This window comes from Cucurbita moschata, unplaced genomic scaffold (genome assembly GCF_002738365.1).
Source record: "Cucurbita moschata cultivar Rifu unplaced genomic scaffold, Cmos_1.0 Cmo_Scf00061, whole genome shotgun sequence".
Lineage (NCBI taxonomy): Eukaryota > Viridiplantae > Streptophyta > Magnoliopsida > Cucurbitales > Cucurbitaceae > Cucurbita > Cucurbita moschata.
This window is the reverse complement of record NW_019268577.1, coordinates 755,192-769,551: the sequence shown is the minus strand read 5'-3', so window position 1 is coordinate 769,551 and position 14,360 is coordinate 755,192. Positions and strand designations below refer to the sequence as shown.

The 14,360-nt window shown below is 40.9% G+C and overlaps 1 protein-coding gene and 1 non-coding gene across 4 annotated transcripts in view; one reads left to right on the top strand and one right to left on the bottom strand.

Annotated features, from left to right (window-relative positions):
• The first annotated feature begins 3,417 nt into the window (after window positions 1-3,417).
• LOC111437013 lies at window positions 3,418-3,556 on the top strand. The gene has a single exon (XR_002709375.1). It is a non-coding gene; the product is annotated as a small nucleolar RNA Z247 (small nucleolar RNA).
• A 6,708-nt stretch (window positions 3,557-10,264) lies between these two features.
• Window positions 10,265-14,360, bottom strand: part of LOC111437011 (PH, RCC1 and FYVE domains-containing protein 1-like) — a 7,345-nt gene continuing 3,249 nt past the window's right edge. The window contains exons 7-11 of one of the 3 annotated variants that reach the window (XR_002709373.1): window positions 12,039-14,114; window positions 11,772-11,918; window positions 11,041-11,492; window positions 10,552-10,851; window positions 10,265-10,427 (exon numbers count right to left, since the gene is read on the bottom strand). Coding sequence is in view for 2 of the 3 variants with exons in the window: in XM_023074836.1 (XP_022930604.1) it covers window positions 10,674-10,851; window positions 11,041-11,492; window positions 11,772-11,918; window positions 12,039-14,114 (2,853 nt within the window). In the remaining variant the exon portion in view is untranslated. Of the gene's footprint in view, window positions 10,975-11,040; window positions 11,493-11,771; window positions 11,919-12,038; window positions 14,115-14,360 lie in introns of all 3 variants that reach the window. The other 2 variants (XM_023074836.1, XM_023074837.1) reach the window with 2 other exon arrangements.

The following is a 14,360-nucleotide window of genomic DNA, read 5'->3' as shown; positions in this document are numbered from 1 at the left end:
TCCTTATCAAGCTGAGACCGGAACAGATCAGATTTCGTAGCCGAAAGGACCAAAGACTAGTTCGTAAATATGAAGGCCCGGTCGAAGTCCTTAAAAAGATCGGGGCTACCTCCTACCGAGTTGCACTACCCGCGTGGATGAAAATCCACCCCGTCATTCATGTGAGCAACTTGAAGCCCTATCACCCTGATCCAGACGACGACCAACGAAATGCAACCACAAGACCGAACATCGATCTGAAGCAAAAAGAAACAAAGGAAGTGGAAGAGATCCTAGCCGACAGGGTTAGGAAGATAGGAAGACCTGTACGGACGATTCGTGAATTCCTTGTCAAATGGAAGAATCTCCCTACAGAGGAAACAAGCTGGAAACGCGCCGAAGATCTGAACTCCGCCGCCACCCACATCGCAAGGTATGAAAGTAGTCGGTTGACAGGGACGTCAACCAATTAGGTGGGGGAGGATGTCATGGTCATGCTTGTCCAGGGCATGTTGCCCATGGCCGCATGCCCATGACAAGCCAAACCCTTGTCATGTCTTTTCATTCTAGTGTTTTTCTTTTTGTAATTCTGAAGATTATGACACCTCAAAAATATCATGTCTAGGCCTGCCAGAACTAAAATGGCCCAGAATGTACTATAGAGGGATATGACTAGTCGTCAACTTCTCCCTACCCAAGGTTATATATGCTAAGCCGTTGTTATCTTTCTCTTGCTTGCTTATATAACGTCTCTTTCTAAAATCTCTCTTTCTAAAATCTCTCTCTCTCCTCGTTTTCTAAAACCTTCTTTTAAAACCGACACGTGGAGCATCCGTGTGAGTCCCCTTTTGGTTTGTTCAACTTTCGTTTGCTAAATTTTTGTACCACTTCCAATACTAAATATATTTTTATATGATATTGGACCTACTTTAGGAAATTCAATTCTTTTGGACACCCTCTTAGTGAAGAATCGTGGACGGAAAGACATGCAACAAACAAGTTACCACACGGATTTAGGAAAAAAATACTTGTGAGATTCGCTAGAATTTCATGCATGTTAGTAAACCGACCTTAGGTGGTTAGTTCCTTCATGTTATATAGTAGAAATGGATAAGTAGAGAATGGTAGTAATAAATGTAGAAACTCTGACAATTGTCTGCCTATCGCTATCATGCTTTACGTTCCACTGTACATATGTTTTATATTATGTTGAAAGGAAGATGAGAGGTTTTGTGATTTGCACTCCTAATGCTTGATGGATGTTATCATTCCGTTGAGAATGTGAGTGTTTTGCATAAAATGTTGTATGATGACCTTAGGTATGAGAATGTGTGCATTTTTCATTAATTTAAAAGAACCAGGATCATGTTAAGAATAGGGCGTTACGGTTAGGTTGGCTCGTCACTAAATTTAGATCATGATGCCTTAGTAGCTCAAGCTCATAAGATCACGAGTTGCGGACTGAGGGTGGATACCCTAGTGCGCGCGATAGAGATAGAAACCTCATAAGGACTATGCAGGGCGTGAACTTAAAAGGTAAGGTTCTTGAAGGCCACCTAACCTCCCTAGGAGCCTAGTAGACCACTACAACCTATAAACCACCATGGGAGTTTCCTTAGGTTGTGAGTAGTGTGATCGGTGTCAACAGGTGCCCCATTACCCCTTCCATACGTGTAATGAGAATAGAAGGTTTAGAAGGGAAGTAAGGGCCCCGACTTCGTGGTATGACCCGAGGTTTTTTATTAGGACCCAATAGATGATAAGCTGTTTCTATAGAGGAAGCATGAGACCATGTCGTATAGCCCAACGGCTGGATGGGACGAGGGAGGGGTCGTGCCCCCCAAACGAGGGTAACTTTATGGACTTATGGGAGATGCTAACTAACTTCCTAGGTATGATGCCATATAGTTTCATAAGAAACATGCCCGAGGTAACGCCTTAGCGATGGTCACCAATCATTCACTAGACATCATAAGGAACTACCAAGGTTTAGAATATAAGGATGAAGACTAGAACAGACCCCTAAGCGGGAGACTAGACCTTGATGTCCTAGAGTCAAAGAAAAGTCTCCAAGAATCTGTTATGCTAAGAATGCGATGAGAGCCCACAAGTACGTGACTTACTAAGTAATTTTTATACTCACTCTTTGCTACATTTTTTTTCAGGTACGTGCCACTCTGGTCGAGGAAAGAGCGTGTTTGAAAAACGTGCAGGTCACCTCGGGGCCTTTGTCTAATCCTCTTTTCTTTTATATTTTGAACTTCATGACTCTTCAACATTAAAACTTGTAAACAATTTGTTACATTGTATTGAAACTTTCTTCTTTTGAAATCTAAGATTGTTGTGTTGATGTTAAATGTTTACTTGCATGCATATTGCACGCACATTGTCAAAAAAAATTTGTCGTGACAGATTGATATCAGAGCACAAAGTTTTAGGTCTTGTAGACGTTTAGGTTAGAGAGTTGTAACCTTCATGACCACATCCACTAAACACGTGTCATACACAACCAGGTATTCATCCAGATTTGGACGATAAAAAAAAGGGGCTATAGATGTTGTTTTAAGAGCTTTACTCTTTTGTATGATTGGGTTATAGCGGCTCATTTTTTCATGGAGACATGTTAAGGCAATTAGTAACTACAATTTTTTGTATCTAACCAATGGGGCGAGGAGGTTATGTCAAAGTCAGGCTAGGTCATATCTATTTATAGTAAGATAATCTACTAATTTACTTATTTGTTACCATGAATTAAGGAAAATTATGATTTCCTGGTTTGTAACCAAATCTGTGATTTCCTGGTTTGTTACAGGGTAATCCTCATTATACACATCTATAAATACATGAGGTCGTGACCCATATACGTCATAGTGTCATTCAACCTAACATGGTATCAGAGCCAAGGTTTATTCATTAACAATATCTATCATATTCTCTTCCTCCTCCTCATCCACCATCTCCAACACGATCTCAACTAGCATGGCGTCAACCTTTGACCCAATCCCTCTTTACCACGTTGTCACAATCTGTCTCACCAAAAGCAACTTCATCATACAACGCGCCTAGCTCCTCCCCTACCTACAGAGTACGAAGCTTATGGGCTACCTCAATGGCATCATTGCCGCACCTGCCAAGCTGGTCCCTTCCTTAACCGCTGCTAGTGCTGACCTGGTCTCTAATCCGGCCTATGATAAGTGGTATGATCAGGATCAATAGGTCCTTAGCGGCCTTCTCTCCTTCATGTCTGAGGAGATCCTTCACGATGTGGTTGCTGCTACTATGTCCAAGGAAGCGTGGGATATCCTACATTGGATGTTTTCATCGTCAATTCGTGCTTGCACTATTTAGATCCGTGTTGAGCTCGCCACATCCAAGAAACGCAATCAGTCTGCTACAAATTATTTTCACAAGACCAAAGGGCTGGTCGTCGTCGGCTCTGCCTTGTAGGATGATGATGTGATCGCATATCTTCTCGCTGATTTTGGCCCTAACTATGATCCCTTCGTCACCTCGATGACTACCAAGAGTGAAGCCCTCACACTCGATGATGTGTTTGTAATCTAATAGTGTTTGAAGCTTGTCAACTACAACATTAGGCTGAACTTCAGTTAAATCTTGGATCTTCTGCCAATTATGCTGGTCGTGGTGGTCAGCAAAAGAACTGTGAGTGTAGGGATCGTGGTCGTGGTCATTCTCAAGGTTATGCGCCCTCTCATCCTGCTGGTGATCATCGTGACCCTTATGCTCGTCCTTCCTGCTAGATCTGTGGCAAAGTGGGGCATACTGCTATTCGCTGCTGGCATAGGATGGATGAGTCCTATCAAGATGAACCTCCTTTTGCTCCTTCTGCGGCACTGGCGACTACTTCCTCTTACAAGATTGATCCAAATTGGTACGGCGACATAGGCGCCACTGATCATATCGCCAGTGACCTAGATCGTCTCATTATGCGTGAACGCTATCATGGAGGTGAACAAGTTCAAGTCGACAATGGAGTAGGTTTGCGTATTTTGCATACTGGTCATTCTTTAATTAATACTGCTACTCGTCCTCTAGCATTGCGTAATATTTTGCATGTGCCTGAAATTTTCAAACATCTTCTTTCCGTTCATAAATTTTCTCGTGATAATGACGCATTTTTTTTAATACCATCATTGACATTTTTCTATTAAGGATCAACAGTTGAGGAAAAGTCTTCTAGATGAGAGGTGTGAGTCTGGTCTCTATCCTATTAAGTCATCTGAGGTCGATGATCTCAAGCATGCTTTAGTGAGCAGATCTACTTCTCACGCCCAATGACTTGCATGTCTTGGACATCCTTCATCTCATGTAGTAAAGTCAATTTTGCGTCTCAATAATATTTTGTGTCCTAGTGAGTTACCTTTGCCATTTTGTAATGCGTGTCAGTCAGCAAAAAGTCATCAGTTACCATATACTAGTTCTTCCCATAGGTCTTCGTCACCTTTGGAACTGATTTTTTCGAATGTTTGGGGCCATGCACCTCCATTTGTTGGGAGTTTAAATATTATATTAGCTTCATTGATGATTTTAGTAAATTGTCATGGATCTATTTGATGCATGATCGTACAGAAGCTCCTTGTATACTTTTGCAGTTCCAAGCTCATGTTGAGCACCTCCTAGATACTAAAATCAAGCGTGTCTAGTCTGATTGGGGTGGGGAATATCGAAAAATTCATAATACATTATTTCGTTCCCTTGGAATTGCTCATCGTGTTTCGTGCCCTCACACGCATCAACAAAATGGGTCTGCTGAACGCAAGCACCGTCATATTGTTGAAACTGGCCTAGCCTTTCTAGCTCATGTTGTTGTACCTATTAAATTTTGGGATGACGTGTTTCTTACGGCCACATATCTCATCAATCTTCCTACTTGTGTCATTGATAACAAATGCCCCTTAGAGTGTCTTTTTCATACCCCCACCAAATTACTCCTTATTAAAAGTTTTTTAGTGTGCTTGTTGGCCTCATCTTCACCCTTATAACAAACAAAAGCTCTCTTTTCGATCCAAGGAATGTGTCTTTCTAGGCTACAGTTCTTTACATAAAGGGTATAAGTGTCTTGACATCGATTCTGGTTGTGTCTATATTTCTAGAGACGTCATATTTGATGAGAATGTTTTTCTGTTCAAGAGAGCCCCACCCAATTCTTTCCCAACCTTGCAGCCGACGCACAATGCCCCTAATTTGTGCACCTTGCATTTGGGTACAAGCAGTACTAATTTGGAGAGTGATCACATGCATATATTTGTGCCTACTAACTCTTTGGATGCATAAAATCTGGTGCCCACAAGCTTCGGAATTGCCGCCGCAATCCTCCGCGCGCTGCTGTGAGAATCAGCGTTGGTTGTTCCGCTAGCAGATGATATTGCGCAATGCCCGGTCAGATCCTTGGTCGCTTGTCGACCGACTGTTGTAGCACCGGTTGCTCCCCTCACAGTGGCTGGTACGGTTGTCCCCTCGATTGTGGATCTTGCACCTACTACTCATCCGTATGGTACTCGATTGAAACACAATATCAAGAAACCCAAGGTACATATAGATGGAACAATAACATATTCTGTAGTTCGGTTTTCTGCCTCTGAACCTACTTCACATATAAAGCATCCCCTTTGGCGTCAAGCAATGGATGATGAATTTCAGGCACTTCTAAAAAATAAGACATGACACTTAGTTCCTCCTCGTGCTGGTCTTAACGTTATTGATTGCAAATGAGTTTTCAAACTCAAGCAAAAGCCAGATGGCTCTATTGATCGCTCCAAAGCACGCTTGGTTGCTAAAGGGTTTAAACAGCATTAAAGCGTTGATTATGTTATTACCTTTAGTCTAGTTGTTAAGCCCACTACCATTCGGCTCTTATAATCTCTTGCTATTTCTCATGGTTGGGCTATTCGGCAGATTGATATTCAAAATGCTTTTCTTCATGGCTTTCTTAATGCCTTTATTAATGAAGGTGTTTATATGAAGCAACCCCTGGATTTGTGGATTCCCAACATCTTGGTTATCTCTGCCAGCTAGATAAGTCGCTTTATAGCCTCAACAAGCTCCGCCTGTCTGGTTTTCTCACCTTAGCTCCAAACTATTACAGCTAAATTTTACACCTTCAAAGACTGATGTCTCTCTTTTCATTTTTTACAAGACGGGCATTCAGATGTATATCCTCATCTCTGTTGATGACATTATTATTATCAGCTCATCTTCTATAACTACTGAGAAACTTCTTACATAGCCTCGAGATGATTTTGTCGTCAAGGATCTTGCCATTTTGAGTTATTTTCTTGGGATTGAGGTCCGCCATACTTCCAATGAACTTGTTTTGGCACAACATAAATACATTCAAGATTTATTGTCCAGAACCAATATGCTCACCTCCAAAAGTGTGCCCACGTCTATGCTTCCTAGTGAGAAGTTGTTATTGGATGGTGGTGAAAAGCTCTCGCCTGAGGATACTACTCGCTATCGGAGTGTCGTTGGTGTTCTCTAATATTTGCCTCTGACACGTCTTGATATATCCTTCTATGTCAACAGAGTGTGTCAGTTCATGTCCTCCCCGACTTCTATACATTGGGCGGCAGTCAAACGAATTCTCCATTATCTACATGACACTATTGATATGGGCTTGTGTCTTACAAATTCCAGCATTGATTTGCTGAGTGCCTTTTTGGATGCTGATTGGGCCGGGAATCCTGATGATCGTTGAAGCACTGGAGGCTATGTGATCTTCTTTGGTGGCAATCGACAGTTTCTTGTTCTAGTATGAAGGCCGAATATAAGGCGGTTGCTGATGTCACTGCTAAATTAATCTGGATCCAAGTCCTCTTGCGTGAGCTCGGGATCTCACAAGCGCAAGCGCCTAGCCTGTGGTGTGACAACATTGGTGCCACCTATCTGTCCGCCAATCCAATCTTTCATCGACGGGCGAAGCATGTTGAAGTTGATTATCACTTCGTTCGTGAACGAGTATCGACTCATCAGCTTGATGTGCGACTCATATCTTCCAAGGATCAGCTCGCCGATATCATGACAAAGCTACTGCCAACTCCTTCTTTTAGCAGTTTTAGGCGCAATCTAAACTTAATACATCGTCCATATTGAGGGGGTGCTTAACATAGAATAGATCATATATGTACATAGATAATCATGAGATGGAACAACTTGCACCCGAAGAGGAGATTGGAGAGTTGCCTCAGGAGGATGACAGGGCTATATTGTAGGCACCCGCTCCTAGAAGGGCACGAAAGAGGGCGGTGACCCGTGATATTCCTGATGTGGACTCTTCGGCACCAGTTTCTGAGGTAGTCCCATTAATGCCAGCGACGAACACTGAGGTGCCTCCCAACAAGCCGACAGCAGCCTTCATCTTGGAGGTGTTGTAGGCTTTCATGAGGACCTTCGTGGAGAATCAGCAGACATTCATGAGGACCTCCATAGAAAACTAGGCTCAAACTAGCCAGTTGTTGCAGGCTTAGTTGCCAATCAGACTGGATGAAATTTTTTAGATTATAGTTTAGAGAGAACTTTAGTTGTCAGATAAAAAACCTGGTTGGCAAAATCATAATAATAATAATAATAATCAATGTTTGACGCCTACACAGACCAGTACTTTGACCTTTCCAATTTGATTATTGAAGAGGATGACTATCGAAGCGATGGGAGCTACCTAGTGTGGATGACTTATTTTGATGTTGTTGCCTATTGGGATGAAGAAAAGAGATTTGATTTACCTAATTAGAGTGGAGCACATGAGTCTTGGTGTGGAAACGGTTTACTCTTGAACTTGAGATTGGTGGTAGGTTTGAGAGTGAAACTTGGTTGGGTGAGAAGAATGCTGCTGGTTGTGAAGATATTTGCCTTAACATTCTCCCTGTGTCCTTTTTTTGTTGTCTTGAAGTTGTTGGGAACAGGGAGGATGAAAACATAAGAATGTTGATATTAACTTTCAATCATTTTCAGTATAGCTCTACTCTCAAAGATGAAAGCAAAAAAAATGGATAACGACCAATACATACGAAGGGGAGAGTAGGGTGTAGATACAAGGCCCCAAAGAGTCAGGGGGCATGACAATTGAATCCCAATACTGGGATTTCTAGAAGTGCAACCCACCTTCCTTATCTACACCCTACTCTGGTCCGGCCATGATGCATGTTGGTTAATGAGAAACGAAGGAATTCTACGTACACTACGCTTTGAACACGAGATGCGTGACTCGGAAGCTCCAATCTACAACTGCCACATGCCACGCCAAGGATGCAAATCTCCTACGCTTGACATGTGGGTACTCGCGTATGGCTGCACACGTGGACTACCTTTCAGCCACATGTGAGAATGCATGAGGTAAAAATGTTTTCGGATTTGACTCCCGTTTGACTGTTTTCAATCCAATATTGGTACTGACTTCTACCAGAGAAATTTTGAAAAATTCAAAGCTCCTAGCAAGTAGAAAAGTAAGCTAAAAAAGACACGCACGCCTAAGTAGCCATTCAAACTTTTATTAAGCAATACTTGTAGCGATCGCTAGGACATATATTGCTTTATGGTAAACTAATGGTAAACTAATGAAATGTCCTACGGTGAGATTTTAAGATGCATGTTGTTTTAGATGTTTTCCATTGTGCTAGAAGAAGGATGGGATCTTGTGATCTATGCTCCAAGTGATTGATGGATATTATCTCTATGTTGAACTTGCATGAATGTTGAAATAAAGTATTCTATTTTTAGGTGATTGATAGGATTGTCTCCTCAAAAAAATATGAATGTACTCAATTAAGAATAGGGTGTAGAGCTAGGCTAGTTTTACATTGACCTAGGTTAGAACGTTTTTAGTAGATCAAACATCTAAAGATCATGCGCAGTGATCAGTGGTCAAGACTATAATACTCCAAGAAATTAGATTAGCCGTAAGGAGCTAGTCTCGAATATCCTGGAAATGTGAGTTTGAGATTTAATCACCTAAACGCCTTAAGAAACTAGTTGACCTCTATGGTACGCAAGGAAATTTAAGAAAGCATACAAGGTTACTAGAAGTGTAAATGGTATCACTAGAGCTTGACCGCATCCTATTTTCTCTAGTACCTCAATAACTTTATTTGGTGACCTAGGTTAGATCTAGTAGTACCTCTGCCGAGCGACAAGCATCTAGAAACTCATACCGTCAAGTCTGACCAAAGTCAAATAGGATGGCACATCGTGGTTGCTTGAGAAGTTACTATTGTGAGTAGAAACAAGCGAGATCCTAGGCCACTTTTTCGTAAACTTGTCCTGAGAGGGGACGAGGGACTACCTAAGTAGTTTAGCTCATGATGAGTATCATTATTGTGTGTGAAAATGATCAAGTGTTCCTTAAACAAGGTCGATGCACTGTAAAACCGTCTTGAGAGGGAACGAGGGACCACACAGGTAAACTTCGTAGCTCATCGACACATAGAGTCGCTGTCCTAGGTTTGCTCCAATGGTGGTTCATGTGAAATTTCTGCCAGTTAACCTTGCATAACGATGTTTAGAAAGATACACCATTCTATTTTATTAGATATGACGATGTTGAGCCTCAACCAAGGATATTGATTGTTCATGGCCAAAGAAAAGTAACTAAGTATGAGAATAAAAATGTTAGTTCACTTGATAGATGAGATACGCCATCCAATAAGTCTGCAGTGCTAGAACCCTATGAACAACTTCTAGACCCTGATTGAGTCTTTGACGAGTGAGAGAATCGCTTGAAACTTCAAGATCTTCTTAGAAGCTCATGCGATAAAAGTCTACAAGTAGACAACTTACTTAGTACTTTGTGGAAGTGCGTTTAGGATCGTGCAGTCATAGAGAGAGTCGTCCCGATGCGTCAATCTATTTGTGTATTTTAATTTTTTTTTTTAAATTTATATCCTGATCCTAGGACCCCAATTTGTAATAAATTTGAAAAATACTTGTTTATACATGATTTCAAATTGTTTTAAAATTATGGTGTTATTTGTCTTTAAATTAGGCAAAATTCTAGCATATGCTTTCGTCTTATCTTTTTTTATTTAAGGCCAAGATGAAAATTAGGTCGCAAACTCAGTTGCAGTAAGAATTTTGGCATGCATGAGAAACCGAAAAGCTTGAAGTGCAATTGTTGTTTTCCTCAGGTTAACGCAATGCCTATAATTGTAGCAATTACTCTAATGGTCAGCTCTTTTTTGTGTAGCATCAGCTTTTATCAATGATTACCTGTCTTAACATATGGTTTTGGAGGGTGTTAAAAAGAAATTTCTCAATATCTTGCATGTTAATGAAAATCAAACATGATTGTTATTAATAAAGAATGAAGATTTAGAAAAAAGGGGAAATAAAATGGTGAAAGAAGAATAAAATCAATGCACAAACAATGAGAAGGAATACATGTTCGCACTCCACACCTTATGGATGGCATTTCCAAGTTCCATATGCATTCCATTCTACAACAGTACAGTGAACTTAAAAAGCTATTATAATAACTCTATTCTAATAAAAGCATCAGAAACTGAAAAGAAAGTGGTGGTGCATCCAAAAAACGAAACGAAACGAAATGAATTAACAAACCTTCCATGGAATTCACGTTTATCCTTGCCTTCTTCTGGACTTGAATCTTCTCTCCTTGCTTCTGTTGCTAAAAATTAATTCTACCGATTCACCAAGATCTATTACAAACCTCATCATGCTGGCTATTCTAAAGTCCTTTGGATTTCTTCAGTGCTGCTTTCGCTTTCCTCGGTAGATTCTCGAGTTGTAGGTGAACCCGTTGGCGTGGAGCTGCTCGTTGATGGGTTGTATCTCTTAAGGAGCCTATCTTTGTTTTTATTCCACCAATCTTCTGCTTGCTGCCCATCAAACCTCTTCTTGCTGCAACGGATTGTAATTTTCAACCAAGTGACACAAGCAAGGAAAACTAAAATACCAACATAAACTTGTGCTACATTTTTCCAATATGGATGAGTTTCCAGAGTGGTTCTCATACATCTAAACCTGTAGAGATTTAAACAAAGTGTTGCATAAAGAAGAGATGTTATGCATCTGAGAGAGTAATGATACCTGAATTTAACGCGTTTGAAAATCTTGGTACCATTTGAAAGTACAACCAAAGTTACGTAAATACCAGGTTCAAACTGCTCGGTAAATTGCTGTTCGCCTTCAGTTGGTGGTGTTGAAGCTACTGGAGATATCGAGCCATTTTCTGTACTCTCAGAAACTGCCTCCCCTGTACTAGCAGAAATGTTCTTACTTTCCAGGAGACTATTTACATTGTCCTGCGTTAAGACCTTCATTCCCAAAGCATCCAAGTGGTCTTCTATCCTCTTTGAAGAATCATCAAGTGAGGGAGTAGATCCATTATTGAGCGTAGTTACAATGTTAGCTTTTCCATGACTCGTAGACGTTTTCGATGTCTCAACCATATTTAAGAAAGCTTCAGCTTGGGTATACATGGCTCTAAAATTTTCACCATCGGAAATCTCAGGTGGCAGCTTCTCTTTCATTTCCTTCAACTGAAGAACAAAGTGGAACAAATTTACATTAAATCAACATGCGTCACTAGTATTTGAATTATTGGTTATCAATTGTAAATGAAGGATACAGAAATCAAACAATTTGACATATTAAGAGCTTAGAAGATTGCTTATCTTATCTAATAAAATAACAGCTCTCCAAAAACTTGTAAATAAACTTAGCTAGGCTACCAATGACGTCAACAGCATTCTTTCCGGTTATTTGAACAAGCTATTAAACAAACTGAAGTAACTAAAACGGTGAAATATTTGGATTACCTGGTCTGTTATGGTTGTAACTAATTTCTTTGCTACTTTGCACTTGGAGGACTCTTCTTCAACTAATGAAGCTGCTTCCGTCGCAAGTTTTTGCCAATTTTGAATTTCAGTACCTTGAATATCACATTTCTGCTTCAAACTCTTAACCTGAAAAACAGGGGAGGGTGTAATTTATATGAACGAAACGAAGTTTCTTTGGGTGTAGGTTTCTTTAGAAAAGACATGCGAATCTAAAAAATATGGATTCACTAGGAGTCAAGTTAATACTTGTCTTTGAAGCTTTGATTTATCTTGAGCTAACGTCTCATTTGACTTCCTCAGAGAGTCGATAACACTCCTTGAAAATACTGGAGTAGTTAAGCGTGGTGGGCTTGGCCTCCTTGAATATGGTGATGCAGGTCTTGAGTTGCCCATTGGTGGTGAATGCGGTGCTGCAGCAACTGCAGGCCTCAAAGCATTTTGAATAGCACTCAACGAGCTTGGAAATGCAATGTCTTTCAGTTGCTGAAGAGATGGCACCTGAGAAGCTCTGACCATAGAAGGAGAAGTTGGTCTACTCCCTGGTCTTACTGATTTAATCTCATGATATTTAACAGGTTCTGTGGTGGGAGACAATAGGATGCGAGAGGGTCTCACCTCCACTCGATCAAATTTTTCCTTGTAATCTGTTGAACGACGATTGGCCGTCAATTTTCTATTTACAGCCAAATTGATGCCAGCCTCAGCAGCTTTAAGTTTTGCATGACATGAATCACAAACGCGATGTGGTTTGCCTGGGGTAGGTGCCAATGCTGCTTTCAAAGCTTTCTTGGAGCTGCATGAATGACAATGCACCAACCCACAGTTATAGCAATTGTGCCTCTTCCTAGTGAAACCAAATGCTTGACGGCAACCAGTGCAAACTGACTGATCTGCTCCACTAACCCACTTATGAATACATATACTTGAAGTAAAATTTGACCCACAAGATATGCTTTTAACATGCCTGTCCTTCAAAGCTTCCACGAGTGCAGGGGCCTTCCTGTCCTCTACATCTCCATGTCCTAATCTTCCATTGGAACCCCTACCCCAAGAAAATACTTCATTTCTTGATGTGAGAGCAATTGTGTGATATGCACCGCAGGAAATTTCTTCAACAAATTCACCAACTAATCTATCCTGCACTAAGCAAGGAATAACTCCATCTGCACTTGGATTGCCTAGCTGACCATATGCAGTCCCACCCATGGTAAACACGTGACCTGATGTGGTAAGAGCCACAGTCATGTAGTGTCCACAAGCTAACTGGTGGAAATTGTAATCCTTAAGCGAAGGAACGCAAGTAGGAAGCAGATAAGTTTCCTTGTTTCCATGACCCAATCGATGTTTATCACCATCACCCCAAGTGAACAACTTCCTAGATGACACATTTGAACCAGTCTGACCCATAACCTCAACAATAGCAGCAGTATGCCAGACTCCACAAGCAACTTTTATGGTCCTACGTCCACTCAATAGTTGCACCTCTCTTGGATATGCCACGCTCTCCCTATCGCCATGGCCTAATACACCATATGTTCCATCACCAAATGTGTATAGTTTTCCATTTGAAGTTGCCAGTGCTGAATGCCACGTGCCACATGCAACAGATAAAACTTGAAGCCCTTCCAGTGGACCGACAACTCTTTTTGGTATCCAGTGACTAACATCAGTGCCATGACCAAGAATTCCAGAATTAAAGATACCATCACCCCAAGTGAATAAATCATTTGAAGAGGTTACGGCACATGTATGGTACTCGCCACAAGCTATAAAGTCTACATTGCTAACTGCTAAAAACTCAACAAGATGGGGGCGACTAAGATCTCTATCAACTCCATGACCGAGACGTCCCCCACATTCTTCACCCCATGTGAAAACCTCACCTTGCCTCGTTACAAGAGCAATGTGTCGGACACCGCAAGCAATCTGATGAACATCAAGAACAACGTTCGTCTCCAATGGCTTTGGAGTGAGCACATCATTTTTAACTGGCATTGGACTTGAACTTCCATCTGGTAAAACTAAATCAGACCAAATCTCTCCCCATACGTAAACATCACCTAATGACTCTATATCATCTGGTCCAGATCCTCCACTTGAACAACTAGGAGTGCTTGATACACTGCTGCGGAAACCATCTCCTCCACTTGGTTTTAGTTGCATATTTGCACGTTCCAAACCCACATCTGAACTTACCAGATGCAATGGAGACTCACGAGAATTTAAATCAATAGAATCCCTTCCACGAGCTATGCTGTTACTAAATCCTAAAGTTGCACCAAAAGGTCGATTACTTTGACAGAAGTTGCTAGCATCCTGAACCTGGAAAATAATAGTCAATCATAGGTACAAACTTTTTTGATAGGTTAGCATAGAAATTAGGTACATGATAACCAGCTAAAAAGCGTAATCGCCCAACCCAGGTGATCTATGGTTATATAATAAGGAATCAAGATTGTAAACAATACTGCCCACATTTGGAAGATTTTTAATCACGTTCTACAACTTGGGTAAAACATTCACTTACCCTATCACTTGGAAAAGAGAAAAAAAAAAAAAAAAAAAAAA